Source organism: Geotrypetes seraphini, chromosome 2, assembly GCF_902459505.1.
Source record: "Geotrypetes seraphini chromosome 2, aGeoSer1.1, whole genome shotgun sequence".
NCBI classification, from domain to species: Eukaryota; Metazoa; Chordata; class Amphibia; order Gymnophiona; family Dermophiidae; genus Geotrypetes; species Geotrypetes seraphini.
In genome coordinates, this window is record NC_047085.1 from 139,609,513 (window position 1) to 139,630,463 (window position 20,951).

The 20,951-nt window shown below is 45.0% G+C and overlaps 1 protein-coding gene across 1 annotated transcript in view; it reads right to left on the reverse strand.

Moving 5' to 3' along the window:
* Positions 1–20,951, reverse strand: part of LAMA3 (laminin subunit alpha 3) — a 509,154-nt gene that overhangs the window by 284,740 nt on the left and 203,463 nt on the right. The window contains exons 29-30 of the mRNA XM_033933874.1: positions 16,439–16,536; positions 12,016–12,187 (exon numbers count right to left, since the gene is read on the reverse strand). Of these exons, the coding sequence (XP_033789765.1) occupies positions 12,016–12,187; positions 16,439–16,536 (270 nt within the window). The remainder of the gene's footprint in view (positions 1–12,015; positions 12,188–16,438; positions 16,537–20,951) is intronic.

Consider the following 20,951-nt stretch of genomic DNA (forward strand, 5'->3'; position numbering starts at 1 on the left):
GTCTCCTCTTCTCCAGGGAGAACAGCCCCAGCATTTTTAACCTGTCAGCGTATGAAAAATTTTCCATACCATTTATTAGTTTAGTCGCCCTCCTCTGCACTCCCTCGAGTACCGCCATGTCCTTCTTGAGGTACGGTGACCAGTATTGAACACAGTACTCCAGGTGCGGGCGCACCATTGCGCGATACAACGGCATGATGACTTCCTTCGTCCTGGTTGTAATACCTTTTTTGATGATGCCCAGCATTCTGTTTGCTTTCTTTGAGGCTGTCGCACATTGCGCCGATGGTTTCAGTGATGTGTCGACCATCACCCCCAGGTCCCTTTCAAGGTTACTCACCCCTAGCAGTGTTCCCCCCATTTTGTAGCTGAACATCGGGTTCTTTTTCCCTACATGCATGACCTTGCATTTTTCTACGTTAAAACTCATTTGCCACTTTTTTGCCCAGTCTTCCAGTTTCGTTAGGTCCCTTTGCAGGTCTTCACAGTCTTCCGTGTTTCTAACCCTGCTGCAGAGTTTGGTGTCATCAGCAAATTTGATAACCTCACATTTTGTCCCTGCCTCCAGATCGTTAATAAATATATTGAACAGTAGAGGTCCCAGCACTGACCCCTGCGGAACTCCGCTCGTGACCCATTGCCAGTCTGAGTATTGGCCTTTTACTCCAACCCTCTGCTTCCTGCCCGCCAACCAGTGTTTGATCCATCGGTAGATATCCCCTTGCACCCCGTGGTACCACAGCTTTTTAAGTAGCCGTTCGTGAGGTACCTTGTCGAAGGCTTTTTGGAAGTCAAGGTAAATGATGTCTATGGATTCCCCCTTATCCATCTGGCTGTTTATTCCCTCAAAGAAGTACAGCAAGTTCGTGAGGCATGACCTTCCCTTGCAGAAGCCATGTTGGCTCGCCTTCAGTTGTCCATTGTTTTCTATGTATTCGCATATTGTGTCCTTTACCATTGCTTCCATCATCTTCCCTGGAACCGAGGTCAAGCTCACAGGCCTGTAGTTTCCCGGGTTACCCCTTGATCCCTTCTTAAAGATAGGCGTGACATTCGCTATTTTCCAGTCCTCTGGGATCTCCCCTGTTTTTAGGGAGAGGTTACATATTTGTTGAAGTGTCTCTGCTATTTCATTTCTCAGTTCTTTTAGTACCCTTGGGTGGATGCCGTCCGGGCCTGGTGATTTGTCGCTCTTTAGTCTGTCTATCTGCCTGAGGACATCCTCTTTGCTCACCTCTAGTTTTACCAGCCTTTCATCTTGTTCTCCGTTTATAATCTCCTCGGGTTCCGGAATATTGGTTGTGTCCTCTCTGGTGAAGACTGACGAGAAGAATTTGTTTAACCTGTCAGCTATCTCTTTTTCCTCCTTTATCGCTCCTTTCCTATCTCCGTCATCCAGTGGTCCCACTTCCTCTCTGGCTGGTTGTTTCCCTTTCACATACCTGAAGAAGGGTTTGAAGTTTCTTGCTTCTCCTGCCAGTCTTTCCTCATATTCTCTCTTTGCTTTCCTGACCTCTCGATGACATTCTTTCTGGTGTCTTTTGTGCTCTTCCTGGTTTTCCTTTGTTGGTTCCTTTTTCCATTTCTTGTAGGATGATTTCTTGTCGCTTATCGTCTTTTTAACTGCAGATGTTATCCATGCTGGGTTTTTAGTTCGATTTTTTTTGCACCCTTTCCTAAACCTTGGGACGTACAGGTCTTGTGCCTCGAGCACTGTGCATTTAAGCAGTGTCCAGGCTTCCTTTACGGTCTTCACCTTTCCTGAGCTGCTGCTGAGCTTTTTTCCTACCATTTTCCTCATGTCCTTGTAGTTTCCTTTTCTGAAGTTGAGTGCTGTCGTTGTGGTTCTTTTCACCTTGGTTGTTCCCATGTTTAATTTGTATTGGATCATGTTGTGATCGCTGTTCCCTAACGGTGCTAGTACCTCCACTTCCTTTGCGGGTCCCTCTAGCCCGTTGAGGATTAGGTCTAGAGTGGCATCTCCTCTCGTTGGTTCTGTGACCAGCTGCTCCATGAAACAGTCCCTTATTGCCTCTAGGAATTTAGTTTCTCGCGTGCACTTTGAGTGCCCAATGTCCCAGTCTATTCCCGGATAGTTGAAGTCCCCCATAACCACCACCTTTTCTGTTTTGCACACCTGTCTCAGTTCGGCCTCCAGGTCTAGGTCGTTTGTTTCTGGCTGTCCTGGTGGGCGATAGTATAGTCCCAATTTGATATCAGCTCCTTCCCCTCCTGTCAGCTTAACCCATAGTGACTCCAGACTGTCTGCCCTTATTGTTGTTTCGATTCTGGATGAGACAATGGAGTCCTTTATATACAGTGCTATTCCTCCCCCCTTCTTGTGTGCCCTGTCCTTCCTGTAGAGTTTGTACCCTGGCAGGGCCACATCCCATTTGTTGTCCTCTGACCACCATGTTTCTGTGATTCCTATTATGTCTATGTCCTTTTTTCTGGCTATAACTTCTAGCTCCCCCATTTTAGTTCTTAGGCTTCTAGCATTTGTATATAGGCAATTTAAGTCCCAGTTTGTTACCTTTTCTTTCGGATATACTCTTGATTTGTTGCTCCTGCTGGTCTCCTCGCGTGTTGCCTCCTGCGGTGTGTCTATTCCGTCCTCTGCCCGCTTCTTTGTTCTTTGATAGCCCTCTGGTTCCGGCTGTTTCCTCCTTGTTTTGCTCTTTAGCTCTAAATGCCCCTCGGTTCCCTGTGCTGCTTCTTTGGGTTTATGTCCATAAAGTGTCCATTTTGTCTCTAGTCCTCTATTGCCAGTTCCTGTCTCAGTATCTTTGCTCGATACTGTGGTCCGATGTGTCGAAGTCAGATCGACTATCGGCTTTCCCCTTGTTATCAGTTTAAAGTCATGTCTATGCAGGTCTGGATGTTACGTGCCAGCATCCTTGTCCCAGCCGTGCTCAAATGCAGACCATCTCTCCTGTAGAGCTTGTTTTTCCCCAGGAAGGTTGACCAGTTCCGTACAAAGAGGAAGCCCTCCTCGTCACACCATCGCCTCAGCCATCCATTTGTTGCTTGCAGCTCGGTCTGCCTCCTCGCATCTGCCCTTGGTACTGGCAGGATCTCAGAAAAGGCTATCTTCCCTGTCCTCAGCTTCAGCTTCCTCCCCAGGATCTTAAACTGTTCGGTCAGTGTAGTCATGTTGAAATTCCTTCTGCTGACGTCATTTGTTCCGACATGGATTATCACTGCTGTGTCCTCTGTCTCAGCTCCCTCCATGATTCTCTCGATTTTGTCGGAGATGTCCTTTGTCCTCGCCCCTGGGAGACATGTCACTAGGCGATCCGCTCTGCCTCCTGCTATGTGACTGTCCACCTCTCTCAGGATTGAGTCTCCCACCACGATAGCAGATTTTCCTCTCCTCAGCTTCCTCCTGGGTCTCAGGTCTGTGTCGGTGATGATTGGGTCCTCCAATCCTTCCTTCTCCTGGTTGGTTCCTCCGCAAGGTTCCTCTCCCTCGGCTCCTGGTGGGTCCTGATGGGTCCTGATGGCTCCTGGCGGGTCCTGTCCTCCATCCGTTTGTTCCCTTCTGAAGAGCGGGTGATCCTGTGTCTCTACCATCCTGCAGGCCTCCTCGATGAATCTTTCGAGCTCTTTGACCTGTTCATTGAAGTGGTTTTCTCTGGTGGTGTCCTCAGTTGGTTCAAATTCCCCTGGTTCCTCTATGGAGCGGAGTCCCTCTAGCTCCTGTACTTTGATCTGCAGTCTCCCTACCTCCTTCTTGAGGCTAGCCAGTTCCTGACATCGACCGCATATGTAGGCCTGCCTCCCGGAAGGGAGGTAGACATACATGTGACAATCGATGCAGTATACTGGAAAGCTTCGCTGGCCTTCTGCTGCCTCCATTATTCCTTCCTTGTGACTAAAGTTGGTGCGCTGGAATGTGCCCGACGTGTATCTGAAGTCCCTTGGTGTGTAGGAGTGGTACACGGTGTGCAGCTAGCTGAAAAAATAGATAGAGAAGAGAAGAATGAGAACAGAAAAAATAATTTTTTGTGTTTTTTTTTTTTTTTTTTTTAGGTTAGAGTTAGAGTTAGAGTTTGAGTTAGAGTTTGCTGCTGGGCTGCCTGTGCTTCTGGCTCCTTCTCTAGGCTCCTTCGCGAAGGCGCTCTCGCTAAGGCGAGCGCCTTGGCCGCTCGCCTTCGCCGCGTGCCGAACGGCCGCGAGCCGTTGGCTCCCTTGCTTTTAAGGGTGAGCCCGGGCTCCGAGACGACCTCTGACGCTGTGGGGGTGGGCGGAGCTTGCTCTCGCCGCTACCCAATCAGCCTTCTGCCCTTCCTTGCCGGCTTCCGCCCCTCTCTATCTCTCCTCCGCTTTGCCCGGCTGCCTGCCTGTATCCCCTCAGCTTCCCGGTCCGCGCTGCAAAGTAAAAGTAAACAAGGTAAAAGTAAACAATGTACTCTCGAGCCGCCGCCGAGTGTTGAAAGGAGAGAGTGACTCTTACCCATTTGCCTTCAGAATCACAAGCTTGGTCAGTGACAATGATATCAGGATGCTTCTTAATTAATATAATAACTCCATTTTTGTTATCTTTAGCAGGAGGAAAGATGGGAGGTAAGGCCCAGCTACACGTAAATTTTGTGGCTTCATGTGCATCGAGATGCGTCTCTTGTAAGAGGACAATGTCAGGGTGTAGTTGGGAAACATACTGAGATATTTTGATCTTCTTCAGTGGATTATGCAGACCTTTCACATTTAGCGATACACACTTGAGAGGCATGATATAATGAAATAAGATTGACTGCAATATACTGTACCTAAAGTCAGAAAATGAAATACACTTCTGTATAATGAACACCCTCTGTGCCAAGAACAAAACATATTGCACAGAGAATAGACCAACGGGTCAGTGAGTGAGGGAAAAAAGGCAAACATGAACAAGCAACAGCAAACCAATGCACTGAGCAACACATTCATATTGAATACATATGTTGAAATATTTAGCAAGCAATAATATCAAGTGAATTAAGCAATTACATCCCCTTAGAGAAGTAGATAAAGGCAAAATTATACCAAGCCATTAAATGTTAAAGAGATAAGCTGAAAAACTGAAGGCATTACCCTATGTATATATTGAGAGCAGGGCAGCCATCTAAATATACCCAGGTAAAAAGAGAAAACAAATGGATAAGAAAAGAAAAGTAGGAAAATCAAGTGTTAGTTAACCAAAAGTAGCATATTAGTAAGAAGTGGAATACTGAAGAAGGTTGATAATAGAAAAAAAAAGGATGTAGCACCGAAGCCCAAAACACTCAACCATTAAAAGGAATGCAGAGTTGAAAAGCGATGTAAAAGTCAGGTAGCATCAATCGTGCTGGGTGAGATGGATTCCAAGTAGTCCCCAAGCAGATTCGGATCTGTGAAATCTTTGGTGCGGTTCTGTAGCGTGACTCTCAGATGAGCATGGTAAAACATCCCGAAGCGAGCGTTCAGGGCTTTAAGTCGAGGTCTGTATTCCAGCAACTGTTTCCTCAGACGCGCAGATGTTTTGCTCAAATCCGGCACAAACATGATGTTCCGACCCTCAAATTTCAGCGGGGATTTCAGTTTCGCCTTTTGCATAATCTCAATAGTCTGGTTAAAGCGTAAAAGGCTCAGTATAACCGGTCTCGGGTAATTCTCGCGTGGAGTGCGCTGCAAGTTGACGCTATGAGCAGCTTCAATCTCGAGCGAAGGTGAGAAAGTAATATCGAGTAAGGTAGGTATAGTATCCTGTAGAAATTTTATCAGATTTTGGCCCTCCCGACCTTCCGAAAGGCCAAGGATACGTATGTTAAACTAAAACTAAACTAAACTAAACCTTAAGTTTATATACCGCGTCATCTCCACGGAAGTGGAGCTCGACACGGTTTACAGGGATTAAAAATAAAGAAGAGGACTACAATGGAAGGAGGGAGAGGTGAAGTGAACAAGGACGGAGGAGGACGGAGGAGGTACATAGAATAGTGGAGAGGGAGGAAGTGGTTACATTTTGGTGAAAAGCCAGGTTTTCAGATGTTTTCTGAAATGTTGGAGGGAGGTCGAACTCCGAAGATGGGCCGTAAAGCTGTTCCACAACTCAGTGATCCTGAAGAGGAGGGAAGTACCGTGTTTTCCTGTATGGGAGATGCCAATTAGAGAAGGGAAGGATAGTTTGAATTTCTGAGTGGATCTGGAGGAGTGAGTGCTTGAGAGCCAAGATAGTGGGAAGAGGGGAGGGAGGATGCCGTGAAGAGATTTGAAGGTAAGACAAGCGCATTTGTAGCGAACCCTGAGGAAGACTGGGAGCCAGTGAAGCTTAGACAGAAGCGGGGAGACGTGGTCAAATTTGCCTTTTGCGAAGATTAATTTAGCTGCGGTGTTCTGAATCCGCTGAAGTCTGAGAAGATTTTTCTTTGTTAGGCTTAGAAAGATGGAGTTGCAGTAATCGAGTCGGGATAGAATGATGGATTGGACAAGGACGGCGAAATGTTGTTGGTGGAAGCAGGATCTAACTTTTCTTAGCATATGGAGATTGAAAAAGCATTTTTTTACTAGGGAGTTGATGTGGTCGTTAAAGGACAGTGTAGAGTCAATGATGATTCCCAGAACTTTACTAGAGTGCTCAAGCTGCAGATTGGTGCCAGAGGAAAGTGGGATGTGGGAGGGTAGCTGATCCAGTTTTGGGCCGAGCCAAAGTAGTTTTGTTTTGGCCTCATTTAGTTTCATTTGAACAGTGAGGGCCCAGGATTGTAGACTTGTTATACAGGATGAGATGTTAGCCGAGAGGTTGGTGAGGTTAGAGTCGGTTTCAATAAGGACGAGGATGTCGTCGGCGTAGGTGTAAAGTGTCTCCGAGGTGGAAAGTTGGAGGAGTTTCAGGGAGGACATATAGACATTGAAAAGAATCGGGGATAAAGGTGAACCCTGCGGGACTCCACAGATCGGTTTCCAAGGGGAGGATGAGGAACCCTTCATGTTAACGAGGTAGGAACGGGACCGTAAGAATTTTGAGAACCAATCTAAGACAGTGGAATTTATGCCAATTTCAGAAAGTTGGAGGATTAGTATGTCATGGTGGACAATGTCGAAAGCTGCGGAGAGGTCGAATTGGAGAAGGACAGCAAATTTGTTGGAGGAGTGAAGTTGTTGGACCTTTGAGATTAAAGAGGCTAGAAGGGATTCAGTGCTGTAGTTGGGTCTAAATCCATGTTGGTAGGGTAGGAGAATGGAGAATCTCTCGAGATAGGATGAGAGTTGGGTGGCTATGATGGATTCCAGCATTTTGGTCAGGAGAGGGATATTAGCTATTGGGCGATAGCTGGAAGGGATGGAGGGGTCGAGATCAGCTTTTTTCAGAAGTGGGGACAGGGAAATGTGTCCCATTTCTGTAGAAAACAGGCCTGAGAGCAGGGCTGAGTTTAAGATTTTGGTAAGAGATGAGATGGCCTGGGTTGGAATATTCTCATATAAGTAGGAGGGGAAAGGATCCAAGGAGCAGTTGCAGGCTTTTAACTTGAGGCAGAGCTTAGAGACCTGAGAGTCGGAAACAGGCTCGAAGGCGGTCCAGGATCTGTCGGCTGGGATATGGTTCACCTCGGTTAAGTTGGGGTTGAGGGTAGTGGGCATCAAAGAGTTGTAATCGGGTGTGGGGGGGAAGGAGCTTCGTAAGGTAGACACTTTCTCATTGAAAAATTTTGCTAGATCGTTCGCGGATGGAGAAGAGGGGAGTGGGGAGGAATCGTGTTTGGAGGATATGGAACGCCAGATGTTGAACAGGGTGTTGCTTTGGTTGTTGGAGCGTGAGATTTTGTTGCCGTAGTAGTTCTTCCTTGATTTTTTTAATGTTCCGTTTTCGGGCCCTGTCATTTGCCTCGGTCAGTTCAGACTCTAGTTGTGCCACGCGCTTAAAATGGCGCTGCAAGTCTTTCACATTTTCTTCAGTCACACGCTGTTTCGTCTCCAGAGACTCTACCCGAGTACGGAAATGAAGGACATCAGTTTTCATACTAGACACGTCCTGTTTAATATCTTCGATGTTGGTGTTAGTCTCCGATAGCATGTCTTTCAGTGCACGAATCTCCTCATGAAGCGTGGCCATCGGAATTTCTCCGATTTCGATGCCTGCGACTTCGAGGGAGAAGGCGGATCAATTTTCGTGCGTTTTCCGCTTTTGGACGCCGACATCGTTAGATAGGCACTCGAGCACCCACGAAGAGCAAGTAGGAGAAATTTAGGCTGTATTAAGAAAGTGTATTCTTGATTTTAATGCAGTGGTTTACCGGAGCTCAAATTCAAGCTGCCATTCCTCCTGAAGCTCACTAGCGCCCCCGGTGGTCTGGGCGTTTAACCAGCTGAACGTAGAGGGAGGCCATTATCAAAAAAATAAAAATAAAAAAACCTCCTTTTGGACGTTTTTTTTGATTATGGACATTTTCCCTGCTTCTACTTTCAACGTTTAAGGCCTTAGGCCAAAAGGGAACTTAGACGTTTTTTTTGATTATGCTCCTCCACGTTTGTATACTGCATCATCTCCATAAAGATAGTGCTCAGCATGGTTTACAGGTAATTCAATAAATGAGGGAAGGACATAATAAGAAATTAGAGGTTATGAAGAGGATAGCTAGCTTTACATTTTTAAATAGATAGCTTTTTGTTTTGGAGAAAAGCCAGGTTTTCAGATGCTTTCTGAATAATTGGAATGAACCTAGGTTCCGCAGCAGGGCAGGGAAGTTGTTCCAAAGCTCAATGAATTTGAAGAAAAGGGATTTCCCTAATTTACCTGAATACATGACGCCTTTTAACGAAGGGAAAGATAGTCTAAGTTTGTGGGCGGATCTGGTAGCGTCAGGTCTTGAAGAATTCCAGGATAGTGGAATTAGGGGAGGAAGAATGCCATGTAGAATTTTGAATATTAGGCAGGTACATTTAAAGTGAATCCTAGAAATCACCGGAAGCCAGTGAAGTTTTGACAGATCCGAAATGAAACACCCAGGTTAGGATATCCATGTTCTGCTAGTATTTCAGAACAGAATCTGCTGAAGTAGAGCCTACAATACACTGATTTAGAGATGAGAATAACTAGTGAGATAATAAAATTTGCTGATGCCACAAAATTGTTCAAAGTTGTTAAATCACAAGAGGATTGTGAAAAACTGCAAGAGGAACTAGTGAGACTGGGTGTCAAAATGGCAGATGACGTTTAATGTGAGCAAGTGCAAAGTGATGCATGTGTGAAAGAGCAACCCAAACTATAGCTATATGATGCTGGGTTCTATTTTAGGAGTCACTGCCCAGGAAAAGGATCTATGTGTTATTGTTGAGAATATGTTGAAACCCTTAGCTCAATGTGTGGTGGCAGCTAAGAAAGCAAATAGAATGTTAGGAATTATCAGGAAAGGAATGGAAAACAAAGATGAAAATGTTATAATGCCCTTGTATCGCTCTATGGTACGGCCGCACCTCGAATACTGTGTGCAGTTCTGGTCACCATATTTCAAAAAAGATATAGTGTTATTAGAAAAGGTACAGAGAAGGGTGATAAAAATGATAAAAAGGATAGGCCGACTTCCCTTTGAGGAAAGGCTAAAGCGGCTATGGCTCTTCAGCTTGGAGAAGAGATGGCTCAGGGGTGATATGATAGAGGTCTATTAAAAAATGAGTAGAGTGGAAAGGGTAGATGTGAATCACTTGTTCACTCTTTCCAAAAATACTAGGACTAGGGGAGATGCAATGAAGCTACCACCCCAGCCTATATAGGATCCAAGCTACCTCTGTACACCCCCACTCGCCTCCTCCGCTCTGAAGCAGAGAGATGCCTATGCATCACCCCAGGAAGGTCGCTCCTGTAAGAAACTGCCCGCAAATGCTCCTACAGTCACTTAATCCCTCAACTCTGGAACAAACTCCCCCCCACCCAAAAATCAGATTACAGAACTTATTGATGACCTTCCGGAGAGCGGTAAAGGCCCTCCTCTTCAACTACAAATCCAGCCGCAATCATTCCTTCTGACCCCTCGCCTACCAACCTCCACTAATTGCTGTCTCTTAGATCCAATTCTCTGTTCTCCCCCACCCCAGGAATTCCCTCCAAATACCCCCATCCCAAGCAGACTAAGTCGCTGCTCTTCCAACCTTGGGCTTAAGATACTACATTGTCAACTAGTCCCCTGAAATTCCCCCTCCAAGCTTTCCTCAAATCACCATTCTCCCTAGCTTGTGCTTAAGTTGCTGTATTGTCATTTGTACTGTCCAATGTAATCCACTGTGAATGTTGGCTTGTAACCCGTTCTGAGCTTTTGGGAGGACGGGATAGAAATCGAATTAAATAAATATATAGTAGATTTAAATTAGGTGTGGATCCCCCCCCATTCTATAACAGTGCACATATCTTATGTGAACGTCTCTGACCCGCCCGTGCTCCCCTTTCCATGGCTATGCCCCCTTTTCAGAATTTACGCATGCATCTTTGTAGAATAGCGCTCAACGAGATGTGTAAAGAAATCCAAATTAGAGTGGCACCTTGGTTTACAAGCATAATCCGTTCCAGGATCATGCTCGTAATCCAAAACGCTCGTTTAGCAAAGCAAAGTTCCCCATAGACCTTAATGCAAACTCAGAAGATTCGTTCCACAACCAAAGTTTGCAATGGTGGCCCAGGGGTGAGTACCTGCCTGCGGGTGCTGCAGTGCTTCCAAAGTGGTGGGTTCCTTCCCTAGGGGTCCCCATGCGGCTGCCTCCCGCTTCGGCCGATGCCTCTGCCGTCCGACAGCGCCTCCCGGTTCCCGATCCAAGCCGGCCACCATCCTGAACAAGCATATGCGCGGCCTCACCTCTCCTCTCCTAAGTCAGCCCGACAACACGCTCACCACGTACAAGCACGCAGGACATCAGAGGCATCAGCCAAAGCGGGAGGGCACCCGCACGGGGACCCCAAGGGAAGGAAGCCACCACTTTGGAAGCGCTGCAGCACCCGCAGGCAGGTACTCACCCCTGGGCTACCATTGCTGAGTGCTCGTTTATCGGGGCAGTGCTCAGTTTACGAGACAAAAGTTTGCTGAGTGTTTTGCTCGTCTTGCAAAACACTCGCAAACCGGTGCACTCGTAAACCGAGGTACCACTGTATTGCCAATTAGTGCCAATAATTGGATTGTTAGCACCCTTATTGCTGCTAACAGGCTCATTATTTAATTGAACTGTGTGCTCAAATTTGGCATGTGCCCAAACTTACATGTGCAATATTAGATGCCATTTATAGAATTCCCCTGAAAATGTAATTTTTATTTTACTTTTCTGTTTCTCTTTTGCGCAAATTGTTTGGTATGCCTTATGAAAGGCAGTAAGCCAAACAAACAAACTAAACTATCCGCCTCTTCTATGAAACCTCGATAGCATTTTTTTAGCGCAGAGAGCTGCGCTGAATGGCCCGCGCTGCTCCCGACGCTCCTAGGAACTCAAGGAGCGTCGGGAGCAGCATGGGTCATTCAGCGCGGCTCTCTGCACTAAAAACCGCTAGCACAGTTTCGTAGAAGAGGGGGTATGTCCTGGGACACCTGCTGCCAGCCCTGTTCCTCACCAGTTTTTTTTCACTCAAAGGTGTACAAAATGCTCTTTAAGTGCAAACTACCCTGCTATGGAATTTGCTGATATGATGCAAGTGCCTCTTCAAGAAACTATTGGGGCTCATACTTAGACCATGTGAGCTAGCCGGGCTGACTCTCACAGATGGCACTGGTATTCTAAGTTTACAGGTATTCTAAGTTTACAGTGGCCAAAGATAGAGCAGCTATTTACCCGGCCTGATTTGGTTACTAAATTTAGCCAGCTATTGCTTTAAATTTTACGGATAGCCAGCTAAGTCGCGTGATATAGCCAGCTATCCATTACCTGCTAAGCACTAATATTCAGCGGCCATCTCATTCTGAATATTAATACTTAGCCAGCTTAGCACTATTTAACTGGCCAGGAGTCGTTCCTGGCCAGTTAAATAGTGCTGAATATCGGGCGGTATAGGATTGCAAGCAGTAAATGCAAGACAACAGCTACCTGTGGAGCCTGAAGCAACATCCCAGTCAACCTGTCAGAAGGAAACAGTGACCTGTCTAAGGGGTCATACTGCATGCGTCTCTGTGCTTCTGAAAGTTGTGTTTGTTTAGCTGTGTCTATCAGCAGCGCCCTTGGTGGAGTTTCATATGTTGTTGATGAGACACATGATGCACTGAAAATAAAAGATTTTGAGAGAAACAATTCATTTCTGAATTATTAAAAACATTAAACAACTACTAATAAAAGGCTCAGAGGAAAGACTTGAATATAAAGGATTTGGATTATTTTAGATGCAATTACTTGTCTGTCCATTTCTGGGCTCAAGATGAGCTATTTTCAGGTAGGATAGGAAGTGCCAAACAAAAAGAAACCAACAACAGCTGCAGTAAAAATTACAACGCAACAACAAAAACAAAACTGCAGGAAATGTACAAGGTGCAGGAATTTATTCAAATAAAAATAAAAAATGTGTAAGTCACTAAAAACAATCATACATAAATATCCATACGTGTGTTCTTGAGATAGAACATACGTCTGGATTTTTATGTATGATTGTTTCTAGTGACTTTTACACATTTTTATTTGAATAAATTCCTGCACCTTGTACATTTCCTGCAGGATAGGTAATGCAACATAAAGACCAGAGAACTGAGGAGGCAAAATAGCTTTCATTATAATAATGGCCCATAAAGGGAAAAAGTGGCACTGGGGCTATCAGGGATACCAACAAACACCATTTTTTACCTGACAATATATTTAAAAAATAATCTCCTGCTCCCAACGCCCTACTAGACCACCAAGAAGCAGAGGTAGGTCATAGACCACTGGGGTGGATGGAAAGAGGGGCGCTTTCTGGAGGGGTTGGGAGGGGGATCATGGCACTAAAACAATAAAATGTTAGGTGGGCCCCAGCTGCTATTCAGCCAGGACCTGCAAACTGTCTTATGTGGGCCCCAGCTAAATATTGGCCAAGACCCCCCATAAACTCCAGAGGCTAGGGCCCTTTCTGTTACTTTAAAAATGCCATCACTGAATTCTTTATTAACCTGCCTGAAGCCATAATTATGGCAGAAGCATGGGACTTGGCTATGATTTGGGTTTCTGCCAGCTACTTATGACCTGAATTGGCCATTGTTGGAAACAGGATATTAGGCTAAATGGACCATTGGTCTGTCCCACTATGGATATTTTTATGTTCTAAGTGGATGTGAGGGAGTCAGTTGTAACACTGGGCAGCTGGAGGTCCTAGCCCAAGAGGAAAAGAATTATAGGTCCTAGGATGCACTGGGCTCAGCAATTCTGATGAGTCACAGGGGCGGTCCTCAGGCAGGAAGATGAATATATGCTTTAGCTGGAGATTAGTTAAGAGAGGTCCCCATAGGAGAGAGGTCCCAGGGAAAAATCCTCCACAGAGAAACCTTTCTTAGTTGTGAGCTGAAAGGGAGCTGGATGGGAAGGGAAAATGTCTGAGTGTTCAAGGTGACGACTGACAAGAGGTTTCCAGAGAGACTGGCAGGGTGAGAAGCCTACTATATGGGTTGAAGACTAGGATGTTAAAGGTACTGGCTAAGGTAAGCCAACCTCATAAGTTGAATATATTGTGGTACTCAATGTTGGGCTTGAATAAAGTCCTGTGATAAATTAAGACAAATGTAGAACTGAATGTGAGATGGTAAACTGCCTAAAGAGTACAGACTGTTGCATCGGATAGAGATATAAAAGTTAAACGTATATCTTTGCCTTCCCTGAGCCTGTGAGGGAACAGGCTCAGGTATGTGAACAGATAAAAGCTTTTCATTATACCTTTCAAGCGTGTCCAGGTTGTATATAAATACCATTTAACATTACATTTAAATTATACCAACCCAATGACATATAACCTTAGAAAGGCAATTCTATAACAGGGTTCCCACATTTACACACTACTTGAGTGCATACAGTATACTATGGCTTTCATGGTAAGAAACACCTATGCTCTACTCTGTATGGACATGTGTATGTAGAACAGCACAAAAATGCAAGGGCATGATCACACGGATGAAGCATGGGAGTGGCATAGGCAGTGCTGTCACTTACACACACAGTTCACAGAATACTATTATGCATGCTCTTCCTGTATCTGGGCTTCTGCAGTTCCACTAGGTCTATAGCTATGTTCCCTCATACATTCTAGGAGCGTCGTTCACAGATTTTACATGGTTGCTCACAAAATTTCTTGCAAATCTGGAAAATCATTGGTTTTTAGAACTTATTCTCCAGCAGTGGCTTAGTGAGGGGTGAGGGAGTGTGAACTGTCCCGGTGCCATCTTTGCAGGGGGCACTGGCACCTCTCCTCCTATTGTCTAAATGCTATAATTTGTGAGCTTTGAGTCCAAAAAATCCTCTGTCTTCAGATTTGAAGCTCCAGCAATTAAAGGGGTGGAACATCCTAACAGAGCTCATCAGAAGGTATCCCTGGGAGATCAGTTCAGAGGCAATTAGCAAAGTTTCTTCAGAAGATGTTGGGTAACATGGGGGTTTTCAAACACTCATACAAGTAAATTACACTTCTCCCTCCGTATTCGCTGTGATAGGGGATTAACAGACCCGTGAATGCAGAAAAACCATGAATAACTTTTTCATATGTTATTCACAGTTTTCTATTAAAAAACATCCTGAATATGGTGAAACCATGAATAACATGGTGAGAGACCTGGCCTGTTCTTATAGGAGAGGCAAAACACAGTGAAGAAAGTGATTTTCTCTGTAAATGCGTGGAATCAACGATTTCTCTATGCAAGCTGATGTAATTTGGGTGGAACAGTCAGCAAGCTAAAAAATGCGAATAATCAAAACCGCGATTGCTGAAACCACGAATACAGAGGGAGAAGTGTACTGTTTTTTTGCTAGTCTTTTAAAAAGGTAGTCACAACCTTCTAAAACTGAGATTAGTCAATATTCAGCCACTACTGACCTTCACTGGCTAAATTATTCTCGGATATTCAATGACATTCCATGTCTGGGATCAGGTACTTTCACTGGACTGGTTGCAGGGAATTAAGTGGGTCCTAGCTGATATTCAGCTGAACCTGCATAAGATACTTATCAGGTCCCAAACCCTCACCCCTAAATTTTAACTCCCCTGCAAATTCCCATCCAATATGTATAGCCTCTCTCTGGGCCCTTCCCCCAACACATCCTGACTCCCCTCTCCCCAAAGTCCTTGTAGGCTCTACTCGCTCCTGTCAATAGCGACTCTAGGAGCAAAATGGCTGCTATGATGTCTAGTGGTAGTCTCACAGCTAATTTAGTTCCTAGTGGTAGTACCATGAAACTACCTCTAAAGGTCATGGTTGCAGCCAGAGCCACTAGAAGCAGGAGTAAGTGGGATTCACACCTGTCCTGATCATCCATTGGACCACCATGAAAAAGGTAAGCCTGAAGGAGCCTTCTGGAACATGGGGGAAGGTTGCAACTGATTGGGTGGAGGTTGGGTCCTATCTGGGGGTACTTGGATAGTTAAGGGGGGTTTGGAAAGGAGGATCAAGCTCTACCAGGTGGGATGTAGGCAGAATTGGGCCTTGCATGGGAGATAGGAGGGAAGAGGAACCAACACAAGATACCGGACAGTACTTGAAATATTCAGTGTCAGCCCCTGCTTATCTAAGAGGACATAGTTAGAACTTAATTTTCTGTGGGCCCATCTACCTGCTTATCTATGGAGGAACTGACACTGAATATTGCTGGCTCCCAGGTATGGCTCCCTGCACAGGCCTTCTTGGCCCGAAGGTCTGGAAGGGCCCTTCTCATTATCAAAGCGGGTTTTGCATAGCAGTCTACCTGTACAGTCTGGTGGTTGCAGCTGAGAAGAGGTGGGGGCTCTCTGTCCTATTGGCCCAGGGTCCCACAAACTTGTGATCTGTCCCTGTTAGCACCTCCCTGACTCTGCCCCCTCAACTACCTGGTCTGAGCCAATATTCAGAGGGATTATATTGTTAAGTGCTGCTGAATATTGGCAGCTGGTCTACTGAGCATAATTCAAGCAGACAGGATCTTCTTCCTGCTCATTTAAATCACTTGTAATATTGTGCTTAGGTATTACAGAGTTAATGAAATGCAAGCTAAAACAATGACTGCTCACCATCTAGCTAATCTAAATAGTAGGATTTTAGCCATTTGGGAGTCTAAGCATAAGCAAGAAGTTGTGCAGGGAATCATGTGGTCTCTATTCTGTGAAATCTGAGGTATACAAATATTATGCACAAGAGGTAATCTCCATGAAGTCAGAGATGAATAGCCAAGAGTCTAGCCTGAATATCTAGCGGCTTGGAAAAAGTGCTGGGGCAGCATTTGATAAACTTGCTGAACTGATGTTATTGTCACAGTGTGATCAGAAAAAAATTTGCTGAATCATGAGAGGATAACATTTCAGCATCTCAATTACCTCTGGTTAGAGGAACGCCCGTACGTAGCTATGCAGTACACTTTGGGCTCTCCGTATTCAACAGAGAATTTTTCAGCTGGAATAATGCATATTTTGTGCTGCAAAAGAAAACACAAGAGCCGCATTTATGAAAATTAACATGAAACACTATGCATAATTCCAAACTGTAAACTGCTTTTAATCTGAAGAATTACTGAACACAATAATAATGATATCAACTCAAAAAATATGCACAAACTCCTCTGGAGCAGAGCCTAGGATGCCTTTCTAATGCCTGGATGACATCTAATTTTTAAAAGGTAAAAAAGGTGGAAGGTACAATTCTAGGTAGAGATGAGTCACATAAGTTTGTAGGTGTTTGGGGATCCCTTAAAAACATGTTGTGAGGAAGGGAGGATTTTTGTGAAATAGAATGGCAGGTTAAACTAACGATATAGCAAGTACAACACATCTCAAATTCACAGTATCTGCTCTCCTAACAGAAAAATGGAAAAGACACTAAACGGGTTGGTTGAAAAGACAAGAAAGAAATTATTAACATTCCACAGATGCCTGAGATCTCAGAAAAATTATGAGAGCGAAGAATGACCGGGAAAGCTAAATGAAGATAGTGAAGATGGCAAAGACATGAGTAGAAAAATGAGAAGGATCTAAGAGAGCTCAAGAAGAGGGACTAGTTTACAGGAATGGGCAACTACAGTCCTCGAGGGCCGGAATCCAATCAGGTTTTCAGGATTTCCCCAAAGAATATGCATGAGATCTATTTGCATGCACTGCTTTCAATGCATATTCATTGGGGAAATTCTGAAAACCCGATTGGATTCCGGCCCTCGAGGACCGAAGTTGCCTATGCCTGGACAAGTACTTACTAGCTAAGATTCGGTGAAAAAAAGTAAAGAGTTATGCATTCAGAGCATGAAAAGCCAAGTGAGAATCTGGAACACAGATAAAGCTCTGCTATTGCAGTTGTTTCAATCCCTATGGAACATATGTATTAGATCAGGGGTCAAAGTCCCTCTTTGAGGGCCGCAATCCAGTCGTGTTTTCAGGATTTCCCTAATGAATATGCATGAAACATAGAAACATAGAAAGTGACGGCAGAAAAAGGCCGAGGCCCATCGAGTCTGCCCACACCGCTGACCCACCCCCCCTATTTAATCACTCTCTGATGACCTTTGCCTCCTAGAGATCCGACATGAGCATCCCATCTGTTCTTAAAATCCGACACGCTGCTGGCCTCGATCACCTGCACTGGGAGCTTGTTCCAGCTGTCAACCACTCTTTCGGTGAAGAAGTATTTCCTGGTGTCGCCATGAAACTTCCCGCCCTTTATTTTCAACGGGTGTCCTCTTGTGGCGGAAGGTCCTTTAAGAAGGAAAATATCATCTTCTCCCTCGATACGACCAGTGACATACTTAAACGTCTCAATCATGTCTCCTCTCTCCCTGCGTTCTTCGAGAGAGTATAGCTGCAATTCGTTCAGTCTTTCTTCGTATGATAGATCTTTAAGCCCCGAGACCATCCTGGTGGCCATCCGCTGTACCGACTCGACTCTCAGTACATCTTTACGGTAATATGGCCTCCAGAATTGTACGCAGTACTCCAGATGAGGCCTCACTATGGTTCTGTACAAGGGCATTAGGACGTCGGGCTTCCGACTAACAAAGCTTCTCCGGATACAACCCAACATTTGCCTAGCCCTGGATGAGGCCTTCTCCACTTGATTGGCCGTTTTCATGTCTTCACTGATGATCACCCCCAAATCCCGTTCTGCTGTAGTCATTGCTAAGGTTTTACCATTTAATGTGTACGTTCTGCACGGATTATTGTTGCCCAGGTGCATGACCTTGCATTTGTTAGCGTTGAAGCTAAGCTGCCAGGTCGAGGACCAATGTTCCAATAAAACCAGGTCTTGCGTCATGCTGTCGGACAGACTGCCGTTACCCACAATGTTACATAGTTTAGCATCATCGGCGAATAATGCTATTTTACCTTGAAGCCCCTGAGTCATGTCTCTTACGAATATGTTGAAAAGGATCGGGCCCAAGACCGAGCCCTGCGGCACCCCACTGGTCACTTCCGTCGTTTTAGAGATGGTACCATTAACCACCACCCTCTGAGTTCTTCCACTCAGCCAATCGTGGACCCATGCTGTAAATGTTTCACCTAATCCCATTGATTTCATCTTGCCCAATAGCCTGCGGTGGGGGACGCTATCAAAGGCTTTGCTGAAGTCCAAGTACACGACGTCCAGGGATTCTCCCATATCTAGTTTCCTTGTTACCCAGTCAAAGAAACTAATGAGATTGGATTGACAGGACCTACCCTTGGTGAATCCATGTTGGTGGGGATCGCGTAGTTCCTCCTCGTCTAGTATCATGTCTAATTTGCGTTTGATGAGTGTTTCCATGAGTTTACTCACTACCGATGTGAGACTTACCGGTCTGTAATTCGTAGCCTCTGTCCTACAACCCTTTTTGTGCAGAGGAACGACGTTAGCTGTTTTCCAGTCCAAGGGCACTATTCCCGTGCTCAGGGACAGATTGAAGAGTATTGATAACGGCTCCGCTAGGACGTCCCTGAGCTCTCTGAGCACCCTGGGATGTAGATTGTCCGGCCCCATTGCTTTGTTCACCTTGAGTCTTGATAATTCGTCGTAGACGTCTCCGGAAGTAAACTCTAAATCCCGAAACGGATCTTCTGAACTTTGCTTTACCTGCGACTGTGGACCTGACCCCGGTGCCTCACATGTGAAAACAGAGCAAAAATATTCATTTAGTAGTTCGGCTTTGTCTGAATCTGATTCTACATATTTCCCATCTGATTTCCTAAGGCGCACTATCCCATCAGTGTTTCTTTTTCTGTCACTAATATACCTGAAGAAGGATTTGTCGCCCTTCTTAATGTTCCTTGCTAGGTTTACCTCAGCTTGATGCTTGGCCTCTCTGACTGCCGCTTTCACCGCTGCAGCTTTGGCCATGAGATCTATGTGCATGCACGGCTTTCAATGCATATTCATTGGGGAATTCCTGAAAACCTGACAGGATTGTAGCCCTCAAGGAGGGACTTTGAGATCACTGTATTAGATTGTACTATCAGATAGATTCTTCTCACTGCACACCCAACATTTGGTATAATGAAACCTGGTGTAAATCCTGGCATGCTGCCTCCAAATTCTATAACACTGCATAATTCTGATCTGCCCATGCACCTTCCACACCCTCTTTTGGGTTGCATTTGAGGATTTGTCTGCGGAGTCTTACAGAATTGCATGTAGCCATATCCATGTGCAAATCCAAATTTGAGTCAGTTAATGCAAATAATTTATGGTTAACAGCTTGTTATCTAATTTATTTACATGTGGATCTCAGGATCACGTACAGTTTTAAGCCCCCATATTTAGGTGCCAGTTATAAAACCCAGGGAATAACGTGCACTGTTTGAGAACCTGTTCCAAATGGTGGTAAAAAGTGACCTTAGGACACCCATGGTATGGCTATTTTTACCACTGGGGTATTTTTTGTATGAATAGCCATGCATTAACCTCCCTTTTCCAAAGCCGTGTTAGGCTTTTTTATCGCCGCCCGCAGCGGTATTAGCTCCGATACTCATAGGAATTCTATGAGCGTTAGAAGTAATACCACCACGGCCAGCAAAAAAAAGAAGCCTAATGTGGCTTCGTAAAAAGAGCCCTAATTTTGCTATGAGTACCTGGCCATTAAAGCAGATTAGCATGTGAGCCCTTACCACCACCCATTATGTAGGCTGCACATGTGCTAAGCATGTGTTAATTGGTTAGAGCATTTTAACGTTTTTGCTTTAACCAATTAGGACAGAACATGCCTGCTCCCTGCCCCCACATATGCCCCCATTGCAAAAAATTTTTTCAAAAAAATTTTTAGCATCGGGGTAGCACACACACATCCCAAAATTGATGTGAGGTGCCTGTGTGCCCCGTGGCATCCATTTTTTGCTGCTGTAAGCACACCTTAGTGCTTACTACAGCTTTGTTAAAGGGCCCCTTTGTGAATAATGTGCACTCAATTCATTGTTGAGATGAGTAAAGATGACAGATAAAGACCATATGGCCTAGCCAGTCTCTCATCACATCAGCTACTAAGCTCTATAATCCTTTCCTCAAAACAGAAACAGAGAAAATGATGATTTATATAAAGATCATTCAGCTTAATTTCAATTAGGAAATGTGTGGCACAGAGCACGGTCACACACAAAATCAGCAGCAGCAGAAAGCCTTTGAACTTTTACCTCAGAACTATCCCTGTTGTATCCATGAGATTCCTCTGCCTTATAATGAGCTCCTTTTACAAGGCCTTGGTAGAGATTCCCCTGCGGCAAATGCATTGAAGCCCATTCAGTTCTTATGGGCTTTAGTGTATTTGCCACAGGAGAATCTCTACCAAGGCTTTGTAAAAGAGGCCCAATGTGGAGTATGCTGTCACTTCTTTTGAATTAAGACAGATGTCTGGGGATTTTTTTTTCTGTACACATATGA